The sequence below is a fragment of the Capricornis sumatraensis genome, chromosome 23 (genome assembly GCF_032405125.1).
Source record: "Capricornis sumatraensis isolate serow.1 chromosome 23, serow.2, whole genome shotgun sequence".
Classification (NCBI taxonomy): Eukaryota; Metazoa; Chordata; class Mammalia; order Artiodactyla; family Bovidae; genus Capricornis; species Capricornis sumatraensis.
Window position 1 is genome coordinate 25,810,844 of NC_091091.1, and position 23,298 is coordinate 25,834,141.

Below are 23,298 nucleotides of genomic sequence, written 5' to 3' on the forward strand. Positions count from 1 at the left end.
AACAGGTGCTTCTGTGGAGTCTGTTTCTCTGAATTAGGGCTCCTTTCCTTCCAGGTGCCCAAGACTCCTTGCCGTGCCTGCTCTGCATGCCGAGAGGAGCCAGCAGCGTCCGTGGCGGGATGAATGGCTCTGTGCTCCCTCCAGTTATTTCCTTCTCAGGCAGGCCCTGTCAACTTAGTAGTCTGGTCAGCCTTCTGCTCTTCGGAGACACCCCTTCACCCATTCCGATAAGGACTTTGGGTTTTCTCCCATGGCAAATTTATGCCTTTCCTCCCGCACCTGTTCCCTCCTCCCTTCCTGCAACACTCCTCCCCGACAAATTCATTTCATTGTTTAGCTACATCTACTCCTCATCAATAAATTGCTTCTCCTTACTCACCCAGGACCTTCTGTTTCATTCACAGATCTTTTTGGGGTCTTGCTCTTAATTATTTGAGCTGCTTACCAACTAGGCTGCCTCCCTGTTATTTGTCGTGAACAAGTGTGTATTCTCCTTTTTTTCATCCACCCTTTGCTTTCTTGTCATTGTTTTACACACTTGTAACTGTCAAATCAGTTCAGCTTTATAAGCCAACAGATCCTCTCAGTGGCAGCATTTCTCCCAAATGGTCGTGGAGGGGAAGAGAGAAAGCGTTGCTCTTCTGCGTATTGTCCATTCATCAGACGCCATCAGGCAATTACTGAGATTCAGCTGTGTGGCGCCCCTAGAGTTGGGGTGAACAGTGGTGATTAACGGTGAGACAGAATACGGAACCAGAATTATAGCTTTTAGTAACTGGAAACCATGAGGTTCTTGAGCTGGAAAATGACTGCCTATAGCTATGCTGTAGGAAGGTAGCCTGGACACCACTGTGAACCCCGGGCTGAGGAGAAAGATGTCTAGAGGTGGGACAGCGATCTGGTGGAGCATTATAGCTGCCCAGGCAGCCCATCCTGTTAAACTTCGGTTGTTCAGAAAGAGAGAAAGAAGGACCAGTGCAAGAGAGATTTCTGAAGCACAGTTAACAGGACTTGACAGCGATTAGAGGAGAGTGAGGAGGGGAAATTGTCATGATGACTATACGCTTTCAGACCTGGGAGGGTTCCCATTACAGAAGCGGGCAATGGAAGAGGAAAGGGAGGGAGGAAGTGGGGAGCGGGAACAGTGTTGTGGTGGAGGAGTGCTGAGCTCAGATTTAGTGTCCTGGAACTGAAGTGCCAATGGCTCATTGCACAGCATTTGGAAATGGGAGACTGGAGCTCACAGGAGAGGCTGGAGCAGGAAAAGTTTTGGGAATCATCCAAACAGAAGTGGCAGGTGAACCAGGAGAGCAGTTGTATGCATATTAAAAGGTAGCTAGTATTGCAGGCAGCAGATGTGGAACCCTAGTGTAGTGTGAGTAGGTCCTCTGGGTTGTGGACACTCAGTGGATGGAGCCCCATGGACAGAATCGTCAGGGAGGATTTTCTCAAAAAGGTGAACTTTCCTTTGCCCCACTGGGTCATTTATATCCTTTTCCATGCTTTTCAATCCCTTTTCGTATCTGGCCACTATTTTCATTTGTATTAATCATCTTTAGCCTCAGTGTTTTCCTTTCTTTCTGTTTGTCATCATTCTGAAAGGAGGGTAGAGCATGGAGGAAGTGAAGGTGTCCAGGGCAAACTTGTGTTTGTTCCTTAAAGGCAGCGAGTGATTGCCTTTCTGTAGAGCACGCTGAGCAGCAGAGATGGAATCAGAAATTTCTGCTTATTTCTCACTAGCGTGGAGAAGGAAAATGATTGAACAGAAGTGTAGTAGAAAGCTGTGTGCACTTTGCCTTCCCGAGAAACTTTGTGTGCTGTGCGTCCTCTTTACTTATCCAGAAGATTGGTTGCTCCTATGTCTCTTAGCCCTCACCCTCCTTTCCGGTCTATTTCTCAGTATCCCTTTCTCTGACCTGTGCTGGGATAGAGAAATGAGTCTGTCCTTCTCAGCTGAGCTCATCAGCTGTTCGTATTCCCACTACACTACATTGTGGGTTTTCTGGTGAGGGAAGGCTCCCTCTGCTCTCTGCATGCAGGCCTCCTCGCCTGTACACGCTTACACATGTGTCAGAGGAAGAGTTTGGGATGCTCTCTCTGCCTGCTAGCTTTGCCAAGACCATTGAATTAAGCAGGCAATTTCCTCTCACTTTGTATCTCTGTAAAATTCCCAACCATATGGTATGAGAAGAGTTTTTGGATTATAAATAAACAACACTGCTCATAAATCTCAGGGTTTTTGTTTTTCCCTCCAATGGGAATAAATAGAAACCATTGATTTGTAACTTCAGAAAAATGTGTTGGAGAAGAAGATAATGTCTCTCTCTCTATGGATATAAATATTTTCCCCCCATTTCTCCTTATGCAGAGTCTCTTTTTTATTGAGAATCATCTCTCTGGCTGGGTTCCATTATATTTTTATTGCTGCCGTTTTCCAACCTGGAGGTAAACTGTTGCTTTAGGCAACATGAGTTTAGCCGCATGGGCCTGGCCAGATTGCACTGACCAGATGGGTTTGGTGCATCTTTTCCCCTGCAGGGGTTGTCACTTCCCCTCCTCACAGGACACATGCTTCATCCCTGGGCTTGTGGCAAAGAAAGGGAAGTGGTGGATGCTTCCCGTTCACTTTTGGAAGAACCCCAGCTTGGGCATCCTGCATGTTGGTCCACTGGGTAAGCTGCAGCTTGGCCACTTTCAAAGTGCAGATCTTTTGAAAGCATGAAGAATCACAGCATTTAGCAGCCCTTTTGTTTGCTTTCCCACTACTAAAGGTAGCATGAGCCAGATGAGCATTCTAGCCACCAAGGACAAAGTCCAGGATGCTGCCCTGGGACTGGGGTGGTTCAGGCAAGGCACAGCTCAGAGAAAGCATGGCTTGAAGTATGAGTGCAGATTTTGGTCTGGGAGGTAAGCTGAGTGTTGGTGCCTCTAGGTCAGTAAGGTGTTAGGGAGCTAATAATGGGGAGGGGCCAAGAAGGCAGGGGCCAAAGGCAGAGGTCAGCAGACTGTAGCCCATGAGCCAGACCATGCCTCCCTTCTGGTTTATGTGTAGCCTGTGCGCTAAGGACAGCTTTCACGTTTTTAAATGGTTGAAAAACAGAAGAATACCAAATGTTGAGTGGAGTAGCCCCACTCATGCCTGCCAGCTAACCTTTGGGGACACAGATTCAGATACCTGCCGCCTATCCTGATTTCTCACACTCAGTTCAGCTCATTCATTTTCATGGAGGTGGAGAACAGAGGGCAAAATCTCCCTGGTTACACATATGTTCTTAGCACCATTGAGGAGGAGATTTAGGATTGGGTTCTAATGGCCTCTTTTAAGTCGTCTGCCGGTCTCTTTGGCTCAGAGAATGACTTGTGTTCTAAAGTCAAGGAGACATGGCTTCAAACACCCACGGGGCTTGGCAGACACGTGACCTAGAGCAAGCCACTTGGGCTCATTGAGACTAGTTTTTTTTTTCCTTTTCTTTCTAATGAACATTTTTTTTTTATCATGGTAAAAATATACATAAAATGTACTACTTTAAACATTTTAAGGGCATAATTCAATAGCATTATGTATATTCACAAAGTTGTACAATAATCACCACAACCTATTCCCAGAACTTACATAGATTTTAGAGCTCAGGTTTCTAACTGCATGGGGGATCAAGTTTGTTGAATAATTTTATTATTATTATTGGGTCAGGACACTTAAATTCTACTCTCTTAGCAAATTTAAATTGTATAACACATTATTACCAGTGGCCGTAATATTAGATCCTCCGACCTGAAGACCTTTCAGTCTTAAAACTGAAAATTTATGTCTTTTTGCAAGCCTCTATCTCCTTTACCTACAGCCCCTGACAACCACTATTCTACTCTATTTCTATGAGTTTGATTCTTTGATTTATTTTTACTTTTTAGATTCTACATGAAAGTCATATCATGCAGTATTTGTCCCTGACTAGCTTATTTCACTTAGTATAATACCCTCCAGCTTCATCCATGTTGTCACAAATGGCAGTATTTTTTCTTATTTAAGGCTAAATATTATTTCATTGTTTACTTGTGTGTGTGTGTATATATATAATCAAATGCTGATGGCTCAGATGGTAAAGAATATGCCTGCAATGCAGGAGACCCGGGTTCAGCCTTCAATCAGGAAGATTCCCTGGAGAGGGAAATAACAATCCACTCCAGTATTTTTGCCTGGGAAATCCCATGGACAGAGGAGTCTGGTGGGTTACAGTCCATGGGGTCGCAAAGAGTTGGATATGACTGTGACTAACACTATATACATATATATACATATATATAATCTCTGTGTGTGTGTGTGTGTGCATCTATACACGTATATATATGTGTATATATATATATCTGTGTGTGTGTGTGTATTGTTGTTGTTTAGTCACTCAGTCATGCAGAGGATGAGATGGTTGGATGGCATCATTGACTCAATGGATATAAGTTTGAACAAACTCCCGGATGTAGTGAAGAACAGGGCAGAGCCTGGAGTGTTACACCTCAGGGGGTTGCAAAGAGTTAGACATGACTTGTGACTGAGCAGCATTCCTTTCCTTAAACGTAGGCATATGACTGAATCCTGGCCCACACAGAGAGAGGCTGGGAAGGATGGATGCCACTTCCGTTCATGGAAAAAACAGTTCTCACTCATTTCTCTTTCCACCAGTTCAACTGAAAATTCCTAATATATCTAGAAGATAGCAGAATTTTAATATGAGAAGAGCCCGGGTTTCTGAATCATGGTGCAGAACAAGCGCCCCTTCCTGCCCGCACCTCACTGCTAGTCTGTGATAGACTATGAAGCGGATCAGAAGTACACTAACATAGTGTTAAGTCACTGACATGTTGGTGGTGTTTGCTACTGCAGCTAATGCTTATACACTCTCTGGAATGCACATCCAGCCTTTCTCTTCCTATATTCACTTTTGTTCTCTGGCCAGAATGTCTTTTTACTATTCCTAAGATATACGGTATCTAGCATAGTGCCTGTCACACTATGAGCATTTGATAAACATCTGTTGATTTCTGGGTCAAAGACTGAAGCCCAGCTTCCAATAAAATGCAACCATGTTTTCTGTTAGATCTTAGTTTCAGAGGAAATACACATTTGGGGGTGATTCTCTACTACAGGATTTAGTATACAGCTCTTAAACAGAGAGTTCAGCTTGACTGGAACATTAAAACTAACTTTAAATGTATACACAGCCTTTCGGAGAGATTCCTACCACACACAAGGGAAATCCAGCCATATAGAATTTGAGATGTGTTACAGCAGCATTGCAGATGGGCTCCATCCAGAAGAGACGGTTCTAGGCCAGGTATATATGAACTTGAAGAGAATGTTAAGGGCCCAGAGGTTTTCCCATTCATATTCAAGTGCTTAAAATAGAAACAAACAGCCTATCTTTCCTCCACTTTTAGAAAGCCTCACCTAGCTTTTCTTTCATGCTTTTGCACCTGTGATGAATTGTAAGACTAATGTTGAAACTCTGGAGTATGACAGCTACTAGGCTATCTGCTGCTTGCACAAAGCAGGTCAGAAAGTAAAGGGGAAGTGATATTCTCAGATGGAAGTTGCACAGAGGCAGAGGACTGTAGTTGCCCAGTGTTGTTTTCTTTCATTCATCAGGTTGTTGGATATCTTGCCATCTTCTCAATGCTAACAATCTCAGTAATGATAGAAGGCAATTGCTGAGAGTTACATGCTAATAAGCCTTAGGTTAAATTTAGGTTAACATTCCCTTTAGGCACTCATCAGCTGCAAGATGTGATGACTTCCTCCAGAGGTCACCACTTCCCACATCTGGGATGGCCAATAACTGGCTGGTGTGGAGCACAAAATCCTGGCCCCTTGCCTTAGAGTGGGTCAAGTCTATGGAGAGAGTTACCCATTGGAGCCCCCTGTGGATCAGGCTTTACCTGGAACCTCAACCCCAATGATCTGCTGCCCCTTCCCTGTCTTGCCTCCCTCTCTTTCATTAGGTTTTGCCTACAAGCATTCCCTCAATCAGGGCTTCCCTGACAGCTCAGTTGGTAAAGAATCCGCCTGTATTCTGGGAGACCCTGGTTCAATTCCTGGGTCAGGAAGATCCGCTGGAGAAGGGATAGGCTACCCACTCCAGTGTTCTTGAGCTTCCCTTGTGGCTCAGCTGGTGAAGAATCTGCCTGCAATGCGGGAGACCTGGGTTTGACCCCTGGGTTGGGAAGATCCCCTGGAGGAGGGAAAGGCTACCCACTCCAGCATTCTGGCCTGGAGAATTCCATGGACAGTCTATGGGCTTGCAAAGAGCCAGACACAACTGAAGGACACTCTGGTTTTAGGCAACTGAGCCTGGAATGTTTTTCTGTTTTCTCAAAAACCCTTTATAAGCTGCTCCAGAGATGTCAGCTCCACTCTTGTTTCTGTCGGTGGTAACAGCATTCTCTTAGGCACTCAGGCTTGGAATCTTGAAGCTGTCTTTACCTGTTTCTTCTCCTTCATCTCTGCCCCAAGTGAGTAAACACATTATGCTTCTTCTGTGTCCCTCTTCATTTCTTACAACCTACTGTCATCAAGCTAGTGAGATGGAGTCCTAATAATTCTTTCTACCTCTAGAAGAACATGGTTCATCAGCCCATCATATCCATCAGCGACCAATTAGTCTTTCCAAATGGACTTCTGTTGTGTCTCTGCCAGATTCTAGAACGTTGGGGGCTCCTGTTGTTTGTAAGATAAAGTTCAAGCTCTTTAGCAGATATTCAAGACCCTCTACCAAATCTTATTCTACTTATAAAAACTTATGCTCATTTATGCCTGTGTAAGAATATTTCTTTCAGATCAGGCTCAATTCCTAATTATTTTCTGAAAATATTAATGTGTTTTAGGTTCCAAGCCTTTGTCTTCCTCTGGACTCCTGATTCTCCATCTTTTCCTTCATAGCTCACCTCTTCAATAAAATCTTCCTTCCTTTTCTCTGAGCCTGCTAGCACTAATGAATATCATTATCTGCATCATTTTCGTCATCACCATCATATGCTAAAATCAGTATTAAAAACCTAAGTAATCATAAGCCTAGGGCTTCCCAGGTGGCACAGTGGTGAAGGCTCTGCCTGCCAATGCAGGAGATACAGGAGATGTGGGTTCAGTCTCTGGGTTGGGAAGATCCCCTGTAGGAAATGTCATCCCACTCTAGTATTCTTGCCTGGAAGATTCCATGGACAGAGGAGCCTGGTGGGCTATAGTCCATGAGGTCTCAAAGAGTCAACATGACTGAGTGAGTGAGCACACGCACATATAATAAGCCTGACGTTGTGATAAATGTTTTATGCGCTTTTCCTCACTGAGTTATCGCTAAGTTCTCAAATAACCCTGTGCAGAACTTAGTTTAGTTTGTTGGCTTCCCCAGTGGCTCAGCAGTAAAGAGTTAACCTGCAGCGCAGGAGCCACAGAAGATGCAGGTTCAGTCACTGGATTGGGAGGATCCCCTGGACGAGGGCATGGCACCCACTCCAGTATTCTTGCCTGGAGAATCCCAAGGACAGAGGAGCCTAGTGGGCTGTAGTCCATAGGGTCACAAAGAGCCGAACATGACTGAAGCAACTGAGCACGCACATTTATAGGTGTGTGTGTGTGTGTGTGTGTGTGTGTCTTAGTCACATTCGACTCTTTGCTGTGTCTCCGACTCCAAAATGTGTTCATTTAACAACACTGTTATCCTATCGAATTTGTTCTAACTGCTTCCTACTCATTTGTCCTTTATTCATTTATTTATTGAAAATAGTGATTGAGGGCCAGGGAGTGGACACTGGGGACTTAGTAGGACCTTTGTCCTCACAGAGTTTTATCTAATTGCTTTTTTGAATCCCTTTACTAATTGTCCCTCTCTCTGAGCTTCTGCCTCCTCCCTAATCTTTCCAGGAGAGGGCTGTATCAAAATTTCACTGATATGCTATATTATTTTGCCTATCATTTCATGATGGTTCAGATGTTGTGTTTAAAATGACACATATTATCCCTTGGCTTCCAAGACTGACTCATGCCACGCTTCCTAGCTATTTAGTGAGAAATGATCTTGTCTCCCCAAGACTACATGACACTTTCTGAGAGCATTCCTTAGTTGTCTAGATTAGGTGACCCATAGGCTCGTAGACGGTTGGGAAGCTGAACACTTATTCTAGGGACATGCCTGACCTCAGGCAGTCTTTTGCAGGACCTCAGTGGCCCTTGGTGATGACAGATTTGCATCCTTAGAGCATAGATCTGCATTTTGAAAGCAGCCAGAAGCCATTTGGAGCTTGATCAGATGCACAGAAGTTTGAAGATGGCAGAATCTTTGAGTTCATTGATTTCAACCCTCTCATTTTACAAAAGAGAAAAGTACTCAAACTGTGGATCGTTTTTGGTTAGAAACAAGGAGTGTCGATAACCACAGGATTCTGGAAACCCAATTAACCATAACTTATGGGACTTGCTGAATGCTGAAGTTTGAGCCGCGGGAGATAGTCAACACACTGTGTTGCCAGTCCTGGTATTTGTTACTGGGCTGGGAGGCACTGTTCCCAACCTGGCCTCTGTCTCCTCTCAGCATCTTGACCTGACCAACTGAATACTACCTTTTCCCCAGAGAAGCAATCTATGTCAGGAGAGGTACTGAGTTCCAGAGACTCCTAGGGGACATGAGCTTGAGGAGTCTATGTGTATGCTGAGAGGAGTAGGCTGGCTTCCAGAGCTAAGACCCATATAGTCTCTCACATGGATTGGCAGTGAGTGTCCTTTGGTACAAAACACCGTCCTTTCTTTCCAGTGATGCTTTTGGCCTGGGCTTCTGCAACCTCTATGTTCCAAAGACTCCAGACCCAGGTGTCTGGGATGAAGTATTTTCCTGTTCAATAGATTGCTTAGGCTCTAGGCAGTGCCTATCTTCATTTCATGAAATCCTTGTTTTCCAGAGGGGAAATAAGGGATGATGGTGATGGTTTTAGGAAGGAATGGAAGTATATCCAAGAACGAAGCTGATTCTTGCACTGTGCTTTATGTAGATTTTCTCATTGGGTTCTCTCAACAACTCTGCCTGGTGGCAATTATGCCTATATTAGAGATGGGGAAAGTGAGGCCCAGAAAGCTAAGGAATGTGCCAGTGTGATATTGCTAGTAGGTGGGAGGATAGGAATTCCAATTTAGTTTTGACTTCAGACACTCTTCTTTTTAATGGTTGTGTAGTACCTCCTCTTAGGAATGTCTTTGGAGTTCCCCTGAAAGGATGAGTCTATGAAATCTCTACTCTGTGACACTTTGTGGGGCTCAGTCACCACTGCTGCCAGTTAGTAGCCAAGCACTGGGGTAGAGTGCATGGGATTTGGAATCTGTTGACCAAGGTTCAAGTTTCAGTATTGTCATTTGCTTTAGTCACTTAACCTTTCTGAGTCTTTACTTCCTCATTTTTATGACAAAGATAAAATGTCTATGTCAAAGGGTCCTTGTTAGAATTAAATAAAATATCTCAAGAGAAAGTGTTTTGTGTAAAGTATCATGCAAATGTTAGTTCCTTAAATGCCACAGTGACTTAGAGTAGCTCTCTTCTGAGAAATCAGTTATTGAGCCCAAGTGTGTGCCAACGACTTGATCCCCAACCTCAAGAAGCTTATGGTTTTGGTGGGGACAAGAGGCTATGAACATCAGAGGGTTCTGCACATCAAATTGTTCTGCAGTGATATAAAAGCAGTAAAGAATCAGGGAAAGGGAATATCACTGAAAGGCAGGTTAGAAGAGAAGGCTTTATGCAGGAGATGGGATTTGAACTTTACAGGGTCTGGTGGAAGAAGAATGAAGGGAGAACATTTGCAAGAAGTCCATAGGTTTTATTAAAATTAGAAACTATCTCTTTGTAAGTTGCAGTCCTCTTGGGACCCAGTTTGAGCTACTGCTGCTACTGCTAAGTCGCTTCAGTTGTGTCCGACTCTGTGCGACCCCATAGACGGCAGCCTACCAGGCTCCCCCGTCCCTGGGATTCTCCAGACGAGAACACTGGAATGGGTTGCCATTTTCTCAAAGTGTGATCCTGGGAACGCTGGGGAATGTCCATGACCCTATCAGTGGATTAATGAAGTCAAAGCTATTTTTAAATTATAATAAAATGTTATGGGCTTTTAAAAAAATTCTCATTCTCAAATGTACAGTGGAGTTTCTAGAAGTTGTATGACATATGTGATATCATAATGATTAAGCACAGATGCAGATATAATCCAACTATTTTCCATTAGGTGAGATATTAAGGGACTCGGCAAAAAATGTAAAACAGTGCAGTGCTTTCTCACTAAATTATTTTTGCTTGGGAAACTCTAGTTTCTTTATCATAAAAAAACTATTTATTACTTTAAAATAAATTAATATTGTAAAATTTTGCCAGATGTAATTTCTAAAATTGCAAATTTGTGAAAGTAATGTATGAATTAATTTTTAAGAGTATGACGGAGTCCTGAGTCATAAAAGTTTGGGAACCACTGTTAAAGACAAAGCATGTTAGTGTGAAGACACGATTAAGGGCTTATATTTTTGCAATACATTGTTGCCAACACACCTATGTCTGGAGATTTTAAAATAGTTATGCCCAATATTGGCCAGTATTCAGTGAAACCAGTACTTCCACGTACTGTTAGTGGAAGTGCAGATTGACCAGCATATTTATGTCATATAGAATATTTTATAACAAGAATGTTAATCTTTACCCTTTGAACTGATAATTACACTTACATGAATGTACTTTAAGGAAACAGATAAAGATGCACATAAAGATTTATGTAGAAGAATACACACTAAAGTTATTTAATGTAAACATTTGGCCAGAAACCAACCATCTGACCAAGAAGGCAGTTAGAGTAATTTATGATATGTTTGTACATTGAGATGCTGTAAGGCTTTGAAAATTATTTTGGAAGGCTATGTAGCAGCATGGGGAGATATTTAAATATTATGTTAAGTGGAAAAGTAGGACAGCAAACTGTATACAGAGAATGATTCCCAATTTTGTAAACATACACATACACACAGATTAGAGAAAAAAAATATTAAAATATTAAGTGGATTTTTCTCTGTATAGCATGGCTATAATTGATGTCCATGTTGCACATTATTCTTTTCTGTATTCTACAATATTTCTATCATTGCTTTTCAGTCCCTTTATATATATTCTAAAAATGCCAGAGTATGGCATTCATTTTCCCTAAAGCCATGGGCACCAGTCTGATGAGGCAGTCCATGTCACCTGGACTTAATGAGCCCTGCCTCTGGTCTCAGAGGAGCATTTCTTTAAGGGCTGCAGGATGGTTTAAGAAATACTCTGTGACTTGAGAACAAACCCAACTTCTGGCTAATTGCTTATTTTTCTTACTTAACCTTTCTAAGGAAAGCTTTAAAAAACTGAGATTGGTTTTCAAGCCCTACAGCTCTGATCATGTCAAGGGCATGTGGAGTGTAGAATGTGGTGCTCAACAGGGTGATGTTTAAATAATACGTAGGGAGCATAGCCATTAACATATAATTCTTTTAGAGGAAGAGATAAGTGAGATTTCAGATTTCTGGGCCCATGAGGAGATGGAGTGCCTGTGGTTCCTGAGATTCACTCCTGGGTACCTGGGAATTTCCTCTTCTTCCTTGGGCTGGGCAATGTCAGGTGTGGCATAACTTTAGTCTTCTTTCTGCCCCAAATGACCAGTAAGATAAACTGATAGAACCAGCTCTGCCTGAAGCAACATCTGCTTAGCTGTCAGTCTCTCCCAGGAGAACCTTTCACAAGCAGCAGGGAATCTGAGTGTGACTATTTCAGTCCCTGGGACACATTTGCTCAGCCTGAATATCTAAACTGCATGGCATTATTCAGCAGGCAGTAGGGGTTAAAAGAGACAGGCAAGTAGCTCCTTGACCTCAGAGGACTGATTCTCTCTGGAAAAAGGAGCCTCATGCACAAAAAGTTAAATAATGACATAAAACAACAGCAGAGGAGAAAAGAGGTGTATCCCCAGGGAGTAGATACGGCGCTCCCTGACAGTGACGCTGATGGTGAGTGCTAGGAAACCAGAGGCAGCAAAGGTGAGAGGTTTCTCGGAGGAAGATGGAAGCAAGAGGAACCACTGTCTTCTCTACAGGGTTGGTTGTTCAGAGAAGAAATAGACTGTTTTGACTGATTAATTAATGCCTTGAGTGCTTACCACATAGAAGGTATAATGCTTATGACAGAGAAGAAAACGATTTACAAATGAATGAGGCACAGAGTTTAGCTTTTCCAGGGTAGAGGGATGGTCTGAAGGCTCTCCATGAGTTCACATCTCTCCATTAGGCAGCTACCCATTTTATCCTGGGGGTTTCTAGTTGTGCACAGCAGACATAATTGCGTGCATGTCACAGGGACTCAACTGGCTGCATGTAATATTAAAGGGAAATGGTAAACATCTACTCCCCAGATAGAAATGCCTTGCTAAAACTGTCCAGAACCTTCTAGTTTGTGCCTCATTATTTTTTTTCCCCAGGAAAACTTGCTGAAAAAAAGTGAAGTCTGTTTTCCCTGGACTTTAATTTCTACCTTCTGGAGGCTATCTTTGATTATGCGCAGCAACCCCTCCATCTTCCCATGTGCCTTATGGTCGCTGATTGCTTATATAGTGGGAATGAGATGGCCTTAGCCTGCCCACTGGTGCTTATGTAACTACAACTTACCTTCTATTTGCTGAGAGATGTATGAGATGATTTCTCCTCCAATGATCACATTATTGTTCCACCATGAGGTCTCCTAACAACTGATAGTGAAGTGAACTGCATGATATTAGGGCTATTTAAGCTTCATGGTAATCCTGTGAAGGCGATATTTATATTCCCATTGAGCAGATATGAAATAGGAGACTTATATAATTAGTCTAAGGTTGCACAGGCTGGATTTGAAACCAAATCTGCTTGACTCTGAAATGAATCCTCTTATGGTTATGCCAGGGCTGCCTTTTAGAATGCAAATGCTTATCTATAATAGAGTTTCTCTACAGATGTGGTAATTTACTGATCTGCCTTGGAACTGTTCTGTAACAAATCACTTTATTGTGATTACTTTTAACTGCATGAGTGATACATGGATATATTTTTGTTTTGAAAACATTATAACATTACAAATAAACTCTAGTTCTTATAGCCAACCAACCCACCCTGGACCCCTAATCAGAGGTAACTTCTATTACCATGCATTTGTGTTGTCTTCTAGAAATTTTAAAATGCACTTGTATATGCACTTCTAAACCGAATGGGAATATATCGGTTTGTTTTGTCTGGGTACACTGTTTGTGTCTTTAATGCATTATTGTCCAGCAGCCTTTTTCATTTAGTTATGTCTTAGAGACGTTTCTAGGTCAATAATCCTGATATTACCTGCTTCTTTAATGCTATTGTATAGTGTATGTGTATGTGTGTTGTATAAAATACACTATACCCATGTGAATAAAGGTGCGATCAATGGGACACCACCTCCTCTCAGAGCTCTGCTCATGCGCTTTCCTTTCTCTGGAGGACTTCTTTCCTCCCTTCACCCATATGTCACAAACAGGCCTCTTGGCTGATAATGTTGAGGTCTTTTGTCATTTTCAGTCCTCAGAATAACAATCCAGCAGCCTTATTTTCTGAACTGAGATTCTTCAGTGAGAACTGAAGTGTTCATACTGCAGTGGAAAAGACCAAAGATCTGAATGTTTTGTCTAACTCCCCACACCCCATCCTTCCCTCCTAGATCTGAGCTGGAACGGTACTGCTGGTGGGTCTACATTTTGTTTTATATAAACTATGAATTCTGCATGATCTGGTCTGCAGAGTCAGGTAACCTTCAATTCCCTGTACTTGGAACACTATGATGGCTCTCATTCAGCTAGCTGGGGCAGGAGAACATTAATTACTTTGTATCATTGTGTCTCTCTTTGTGAAAGGAGATAATGAGGCTGTGGAATCAGATGACAGGAAGAATTATGGAGAGCTGTGTGAGCTTCTGCCTGGGCTTCAGCCTGTCTGTGGTTTTTCTGAAGTAGGGGATAGGGCCAATACCCACTTAGGAGGGAAGCTATTTAAATCACTTGCCTTTGGCTTGGAGTCTGGAATTAGTTTTCTGGCTGGTTATTTGTGGTCAGGTTGGGCTTCTGCCACTGCAAAGACTTGAATTAATGTGGCTTTAGACACTGGCCCTAAGACTGGGAGTGGAACAGGCTAGAGGGGAACATCAGTGATTCTCCCATTTGGATGGTAAAGACTCTTTGGGAAGCCATGGGTCTGGAGCTGCACTGTGGAAACTCCTGACCTGCCTGCAGAGTGGGCTGAGGTTCACTGCACACTGGAGCCCCTCATTGCCTCTGGTGTTTGATTGTTGACTGTTCTCAGTGTAGTGTAGGTCAGTGGAGCACACTCAGGCAGAATGGTTGTGGGTGGGGCACTTCCCTGGGTCTGGCACTGGGAAGCATGGGCCTGCCTTTTGATTCCCCAGCAGCTGGGCCATAGTGTATTTTCATGGTACAATTGGAAACAGTAGCCAAAAATTCCTTAATGATTACTTGGGCATCCATGTGCCTCACCCCCTAAGAGCAAGGAATTTATAAATCAAGGAAAAAAAAAACAAGGTGATTGTCCTTGAGAAAAATACAATCTGGGTGAGTAGTCATAAAAATGACAGCCATACACATTTATGCACAGGGTTTATCAGGTGCTAAACTAAGTTTCTCACTATTCTCTACGGAGTGCTTACAATAGCGACCCTATTGTTCAGAGAAGTGAAGAGCGCATGGTCTAGTTTGCCCAGCCCTGTGTATAGCTGTCTTTGCCCTGCTTCTGTCTTCCTTGTTTTCTCTACTTAGTGCTTTGCACTTTCGGAGTTTCAGAATATATTTATTTTATTTGTTATTTTTCTTTTAAGGAGCTTTTAGTCATTTCTGAAAAAAGCACATATGCGTATTCAGAGAATAAATATGGAACTCCTAATGCTGTTGATATATTCAGGGGAGAGTGTGGGCTGAAGTTGTAGGAAAAGTCTCCACGATGTAGTTAGTACTAGACCTGGGAGTCAGAAAGGAGGAAATCCGGACACTTGCCAGCCGTAATCTTACTGGGAGAATGGGAAAGGGGAGGAAAGGGGGCAGACTACACACGTCTGAGTGCCAGGCTGAGGCAGACACTTCGACCTGATGGCAACCAGGCAGGGAATGGTGGGGCAGGGCATCAAATACCTTGGCTGAAATCTTGGGAAGCTGTCTGAGAGACAAAAGTGAGATGGAAGCCTGGCTGTTGGTAGGGATGGTAGGGGTTGATATTGCAGTCAGCTAGACTAGTGCCCGACAAGTTATGCCCTGCATGCTCTTGTAAAGATGCTTTATTGCAACACAGCACACCCATTCAATCGGCTATCCTGCTTGGCTTGTTTTGAACTACAAGAGCAGAGCTGAGTAGTTTTGACAGAAATCATCAAAACCTAAAATACTTACACTCTGGCCCTTTTATAGGAAACAGCTCACTGCCTGTGCTAAACTGCCCCATAAGTGCCCCTGACTTGGGTGGAGCAGAGGGCAAGGCCAGTATCTAGCACATAGTCAATGCCATAATACAGATAGATATGCATGAAGAACTAAGCAAAATAAAATAAAATTGCTAACAGGAAAAGGAACTATCAGGACTGAGGTGGTTTACTAATTTTAGATAATATTACAGAGAAGGGAGTCCACTGAGAAGATGAAAGACTTATAAGAGAATCGAAGAGTGAAAAACTTGATATTTCGTAGTTCCTTCTCAGGGACAAGCCTTGGAGGGGGAGGTGGGAACTGAGGAGCACAGGTGGCAAACAGGGGAAGGCAGCTGGCATGATTAGGAAAGCAGTGTGTCCGCCCCATCCTGAACATCTGGTGGCCCCATAAGAACTGGCAGCATGCCCTGCAGAGCCCTCTCACCTCTGGCAGGAACCAGAGTGGTGCTGGGAATGCAGAGTGGGCTGGGGTGAGCGCGGGGGTGAGTACTGAGCTCCAGCTCAGTTCTAATGGGAAGCCGACTTGGCTGCGTTGGCCAGAAGTTTTTCTTTTCTGTTCTTTTACTTTTAAAATAGCAGCCCATATGTTTGTTGCCACCAGCCTCTCCACTAGAAGCTCATCAGAGGAATGGGAGCTTACTGGGTGGATGAAAGTATACTATATTCACAACTCAGCTCTGGAAATTGTCATTGAGAAAGTGGCCTTGGGTAGCTACCTGGGTTATGACAGGTAGGTTGGTGAGCTAAGAGGCTGCTCCCAGAGCGTATTGGCCCACATGGAAGTCTTCTGGAGGCTTATCAGGATGGGACAGGAGCTCCTAAATAGTTAGAGGAGTCAAACCCAGGAGTCCTGGGGGAGTTGAAGAGGGTGGACGTCTAGTCTACCAGTGAGCCTGGGGTACCTGGGGAGGAGTGTGAGTAGTTGGCAGCTGGGAGGCTCAACCTGACAACAAGCAGGTCCCTGGGCAGGGTGGAGCCACAGAGCAGATGACCAACAGTGATGCAAACAGGAAAACAAGAGATGGTAGAGTCTTGAGGCCAGGACTCAGGGTCCAGCTACTAACTGGATTCAGTTGCTCTGGAATTGAAGATTTTGGACACAGAGAGAGCTGGGACAAGACTGGTCAGGAGCTGTGGACTCAGACCCTGGCAATAAAGAAAGACTCAGTTTCTGGAGCTGGAGACTAAGGCAGTATCTTTTTGAAGGTACAGTCCCCTTAGAGAAAAATCTGTCAGTAACCAGCAGAGAAGTTAAGTGTGGGGTATGAGAGTTGTGCATGGGGTATGCGTTGTAATTTCACATCAAGGTGTCTCTCTAGAAAAGACTTGTGTAAAAATGGTGATTGAAATATTTATCATAGCAAATTTTAAAAGACAAAATATTTATCAGAGTTTGAAACGATAAATAGACAATGGTTTATTGGTAAACTACAATGCTCCATAGCAGTTAAAGTGAATGGATTATGGCTAAGTGTGTCAACATGCATAAAATCCTCCAAACTGAATGTTGGACAAAATAAGCTAGCTGCAGAATATATATCCTGTGGGATAACATTTATGTAAATGTAAAAACACTTGAAAAGATCATCAAATATATGTGTTGATGGACAACATATATATCTAGTGGTAGATTTATGATTGGCATCTTATAGTTTTCCGTGTGTTGTAAATAATTCATAATGAAAGACAACAGAAGAACAAGAGGCGCGCGCACACACACACACACACACAGAGCAGTGGAATAACCTTCTGGAACTGGAGGAATCTGAGCACAGACACAGAGGCTGGGAGCGCTGTGGCTGGACACCTCTCACGTGCTGCCTGCCAGGTTAGCTGTGTGTTCTGAGCTGTTCCAAATGGTAACTGGCCCAGGGCCCAGCACATGGCAGGTGCCCAGTGTCTCCAGCTTTCTGGACATTTCAGCTTTAGGAATTTAGCATCAGGATTTGGGAAGTTAGCTTTAAAATAGGGGACATGAGCCTGCTTCCTCTAAGTGACCCTGCCGGCAGATGTCTCGAGTCATGAGGTGAAGGATGATCTGCTTTTTTGTCAAGGTGACTTCTCCTGGCACTGCTGGCTCTGGCAATGGTGCAGAGGCTTCTGCCAGCTGCCCCTAGCCCACAGGAAGGAAGCCCACCACACGCTGTGGTCAGTGGAGTGTGCAGTGTCCATGCTAGAAAGGGCAGAGTCTAGGCCTCCTTAGGCCCCAGGGCCCACTGGCTCCTTGAGGGGCCCTCACTGAGTGAGACTTGTGTCTGTGTGCCTGCTTGAGCAGCCGCTGCCCCAGAAGCGAAGGAAGCTGAGCCATGGCATATCATTTGTTGGGAAGCTCCTACCCTCAGCAGCCACTTTTGGAAAAGAGCAAAGACAATGTGAATTGGTTGTGCAGCTTCCAGAAAGACAGACTATATGTCATGTTAAGTACACTACCTTTGATGAGGGTTATTTGGATTCTGGAAGGAAGTCTGTTGTGACATCAGTCATGAAAGGAGACCTGAGAATTTAGCTCTTACAAGCAAGATGTTTGCTATATATAGCATGAAGAAAAGTCTTTAGTTGGAAACAGCTTAGCGCTGTGTTGGTGGGATAATAAGATTTAAAGTCCAGAAGAGGCCTTATGATTATCCGAGTTAAACCTCTTGTGTTGAAGATAGAATGGGGCTTGGCAAAGATTCTCTTCTTAACCAAGCTCCAGTCAGGATCCTCTGAGCTCTTTTCACCTAGGTGCAGTCCTTAGATATGTCCTCAAGAGCCCATTTTTCAGCAACAATCCTGCTAAGTGAGTTTAGCCAGAATCCCCACCACCCCTTACAAAATCTCATTGTAGTCCATATCTGATCAAAGTCCTCATCCCCAACCATAACCCAGGTGACATCTGATCACCTCAGCCTGCCTTCAGCAAGAATCTTGCCAGTCAGCAAACAATTTCCATACCTTCTTAGTAATGTTCTATCCACTGATCCCCATCCTTCTCTTTGGCTTTAAGTTCCTGCGTTTTCCTTGGTGTATTTGAAGTATGGCCTAATCTCCCATCTCTATTTCAAAACCTCATTACTGTGGTCCCTATACCTGTTTCAATAGTCCTGAATTATGTCTGCCTTGCCATTTTAAGAAATGTCAGGATGATTCTTTCTTTAACAGACGTAGAGAAGACTTTTCCAGGGTAACACTTTGAGTACATTTCAGAGTCAGTTCTTTACTCTAGATTCCAAGTTCACTGTTCTTTCCCCACCTGGTGCCGTCTTTGTGCCCTCAAGACTGTAGAATCAAGAAGCAGTTTGTTCTATAAAAATTTTTTATTTGTATTAAGAAAAATGTACTATTGATAGTCTCTCGAGATTATGATATGTCTTCTCCCCTGCCCTGGGTAGGATAGGAGATCAGAATGACTGGTCATTTAACCTTACTTCTAGTGTCATTTAAGCTGATGCTAGATCCTTCCCTGGTACCAGATGCTAAAAGACTTTAGCATTCTGCAAATTGTGGCAGCATCTGAAGTATCAGGTATGTTTTCTAGGTGTGGCTCGCTGTTGAGTTGTGATTGGACATCAGCAGGTGTTTGAGAACATGTGAGTAGATTTAGACCGATTCATGTATTCATTAACCCTTGCAAATAAAAACAAAGCAAAAGAGTGCAGAAATCAGTAGATTTTCAGCGCTTACTTAGTACCGTGTATGGTGCAATGCACTGGGCTGCTATAAGAAATGGCTTTTTGCTCTTGGGGAAGTATAGTTGAGGAAAACGTTACAGAATAAAAATAGTGTGATCACAATAGGATAAACACTAGAACAGTAAAATGCGTGAGGCAGTACAAGAACACAAAGGGAATGGTGATTAATTCCCCAGTGAGGAAGTTGGAAGGAGGGTGATAATAGAGTTGAGAATAAAGATTAGAGAGAAATTTACTAAGTAAAGGAAATAGGGGGTAGAGATAGTTCAGATAGAAGGGAATGCTGTGCCAGAAACGTAGGCAATAAAAATTCAGGACATTCAGGAGCTGAATGAGGCTGGAGAGGAAGGGGCAGAGGAGTCAGTGGCTGGAAATGGGCCTAGTAAGGGAAGTTACACCCAGACTTTACAAGACTAAGCTTGAAAGATACAACTTCACTGTGTGTAGGCAGTGGGTGATTACTACCAGGGAGTAAGGTGGACAGATCCCTGTGGTTGATATATAGCCTGATGACAGCATGGAGATTGGTGGGAGGGGGAGAAGGTTGAACAAGAGCATCTGATTGGGGGATTGTTGTAAAAACGATGATGCGCTAGCCACTGCATTGGAATGAGGATGAGACGATCAGAGGTCTCAGTTATTTAGGAGATAGAATCATTAAGACCCAGAGACTAAGCTGGGTTCGAGAGATAAAGGCAATGATTTCTCTCATTGGCAGTGATTCCTAGTGCCTAAGGTAGACAGGAGACAGAAGATAAGAATTCAGTTTTGGGGGGATGCTGATTATTAAAGTTAGCATAACCAATGACCATGTGGGGCCTGTAGCCTAAGGAAGGATTAGAAATACTGACGTTTTGTTTATTCAGTAAATGTGCCAAGTGTGCACAATGTGTAAGACGTTCTGTACATTTTGGAAGAAGACATGAAGGTCCTTTGTATTTTCATTTATATATATATATATTTTGACATTTCAGAATGCCTACATCCTGTTAGGAAGTTCCCAACACATTGTATTTTTTATCCTCATAAATGCCCTGTAAGATTAGATTATCCGCATTTTTTTGAGTAAGAAATTTGAGGCTCCGGCAGGTGAAGTAACCTGCAGTTGGTCATGAAACCAGGGATCTGCCCATCTAAGAATAAACTAGAGCTTGCTGTGCCCCAAGTTCATGTTCTTTCCTCTTCCCATAGCATTCTCTGACTTTCCTCGTCCTTGAGGACCTTATGTTGTGGCGAGGGAAACAGAATATAAGGAAACTAATCACGACGATATCAGAAAATCAAAGAGTACATTTCATGTACAGTATGTGCCTTGGGCGTACAACAGATGGGGAACTTTGTACTTGTGCAGAGAAATGAGCGGCAACCGGGAGAAGGCCAGTGAAGCCTTACCAGAGGTGAGGGTGGGTCTTTAAGCCAGGCCTGGGACACTTGGCTTATAAAGCTAAGCTGTGGGCCAAGGCAGAAGCAGATTAAAGTTAGAAGGTGGGAAAATCAAGGGGGATTAGATTAGAAGGTAATCAAGGAAAAGGCAAGGGCAGATAGTTGCTGTTACCAGGAGAGCACAGGGCCGGAGTTAGAATGCAGGCACCCCTGGGGTCACCTGACGGTAGAGATGATGAGTAGTCCTCTGTGGCTTTCTGAAGCTCCAGTGGGAGAGATTTCCTGAGTCTAGCTAAGGAAGGTGATGGCAGACAGGATGAGAACCTGATGATACTGCTCCTGGAAAGGGAGGGAGGTGTGTGGGGTGGGGGAGGGGAAGCGAGGCGGGAGCAGCAGGAAGCTTGGCTTCTTGAATCCACTTTTGGGTACTGGCTCTCCCTCCAACGTGGGGAGAGAGGCGGGATGGAAAGAAAGGGGCCTGTGGATTGGTTGGCCTGCCTTTGCTCTCAGAGCCCCGGCTCGTGGTCTTGGTGCAAGGTCAGAGCGCCCAAAGGAGGAACAGGTAGGCAGCAGGATCCCTGGCATGCGGAACGAATGGCAGCCGGTCAGTGTTGCTGGCTCTTCCCTGATGCGCCATTGCTCCTGTGCGAAGCATCGGACGCTGCTGGCTGTGGCCGGTTTGGCTGTTGGATCCCATGAGGCTCCTGGATGCGCACTTCCTGCCCCTCTGAGGATCTTCTGGTTTCAGGCTCAGTAGAGGGACGTGAAGGTGGTTGTACCTCAGGAGAAGGTCTGGCCTTTCTCCCTACTGTTCCCCCGGCAGGGACTCAGGCCTCTCCCCACAGAGCTCTGGGAGGACAGAGTGCTGAGCACCGGAGGCAGCCTACCTGTCACCGCACCACTTCACAAAGGGCAGGAAAGTAGGTCTCTGAGAAAGGCCAGGAACAAAGGGGAGCAAGCTTAGGTAGTAAACAGATGCATTATTAGTCTAATTGCTGTTCTAAAATCAGTGGGGCCTTTGATCTCAGAGGAACACTTTTTAATCGCTCATGTAATTTGGGAACAAAGATGCAGGTCGGGGTAGAGCTGGGCTCCTCTGGAAACACAATCCCCCATTAAAACAGTCTTTTCCTTTCTTTCTTCCTCTCTTACCTGCAGATCAACAGATTATGGTACCACCTATGAAAAGCTGAATGACAAAGTGGGTTTGAAGACTGTCCTCAGTTACCTCTACGTCAACCCCACCAACAAAAGGAAGGTGAGAAGGGGCATCACTGGGTCCTGAGCACTCCCTGTGGAGTGGCAGGGAAGCCAAAGGCCAAGAGTTAAGAAGAAGACAGTAGCCATGGAGTCACTTGCAGAATGTCTATTTTATATGTCAAGAACACCATAAGCACTATAGTTCAAACAACTGCCTTGAGATAGTAGTGACAATGGTAACAACAACAGCAATGGTAAAACTATGTAAATATTTTAGGAGCTTCTCTGTGCCAAGGAGGGCTTGTGCTGTGTGCCTTACACACTTTATCTCATGCAACCTCACAGTGAATCTCTAGGGTACAAATGATTACTATCCCCATTTTACAGAGGAAGAAACTGAAGCTCAGAGAGTTTAAGTAACTTTCTAGCCTAAAGCCAGACAGTAACAGATAGTATGGTGATTAACAGATCTGGTATTTGAGAATGGGTTGGCTTGACTCTGGACTTCCTAGGTGGTGCAGTGGTAAAGAACTGATCTGCCAATGCAGGAGACATGTAAGAGATGTGGGTTCTATACCTGGGTCGGGAAAATCTCCTGGGTGAAATTGTATAAGGTCAGACTTTGTTCACAGAGACCTCTTGGAAGAAGGGGGCCTGGGTTCCACAGAATGATGGATGATTATAGAAAACAAGTGCTGTACGATCTGTTGGCTGTGGGGAGATGTGATCTTTCCCCAGCAAGGGGGGCACTCCTATTCAGAAACTTAGGTAGGCCTGGCCCCAGGAGATACCCCACAGTTACGAAAGGCCTTTTCAGGGTTTCTAATTTGCCAGCAAAGATCCGTCTAGTCAAGGCTATGGTTTTTCCATTGGTCATGTATGGATGTGAGAGTTGGACCGTGAAGAAAGCTGAGCGCTGAAGAATTGATGCTTTTGAACTGTGGTGTTGGAGAAGACTCTTGAGAGTCCCTTGGACTGCAAGGAGATCCAACCAGTCCATTCTGAAGGAGATCAGTCCTGAGTGTTCATTGGACAGACTGATATTGAAGCTGAAACTCCAATACTTTGGCCACCTCATGCGAAGAGTTGACTCATTGGAAAAGACTCTGATGCTGGGAGGGATTGGGAGCAGGAGGAGAAGGGGACGACAGAGGATGAGATGGCTGGATGGCATCACCGACTCGATGGACATGAGTTTGGGTGAACTCCGGGAGTTGGTGATGAACAGGGAGGCCTGGCATGCTGCAATTCATGGGGTTGCAAAGAGTCGAACACGACTGAGCGACTGAACTGGAAGGACTGGAAATGGCATTGTACTGCCCAGCTCTCCCCTTGTCATCTGATTTTACTTGCCAGTGGTTTCGCAAACCTTTTCTTTAGCGAGGTAGGCGCAGGGGTGATCTTCAACCCATTGTTCAGGTGTCCCTGATTTCTGATTCCAACCTGGCAGAGTCCAAGCTGTGACTGAGAGCAATGATTACCAGTGCTACGCAAAGCAGAGCAACTTGGACTCAAACCCTTAGCATCAT

General features: G+C 44.1%; 1 protein-coding gene across 1 annotated transcript in view; it reads left to right on the top strand.

The window, feature by feature from the left end:
* The window catches only part of SORCS3 (sortilin related VPS10 domain containing receptor 3), a 635,061-nt gene that overhangs the window by 257,387 nt on the left and 354,376 nt on the right, over positions 1–23,298 (top strand). Inside the window, exon 3 of the mRNA XM_068961512.1 lies at positions 21,728–21,827. Coding sequence (XP_068817613.1) covers positions 21,728–21,827 — 100 coding nt within the window. The remainder of the gene's footprint in view (positions 1–21,727; positions 21,828–23,298) is intronic.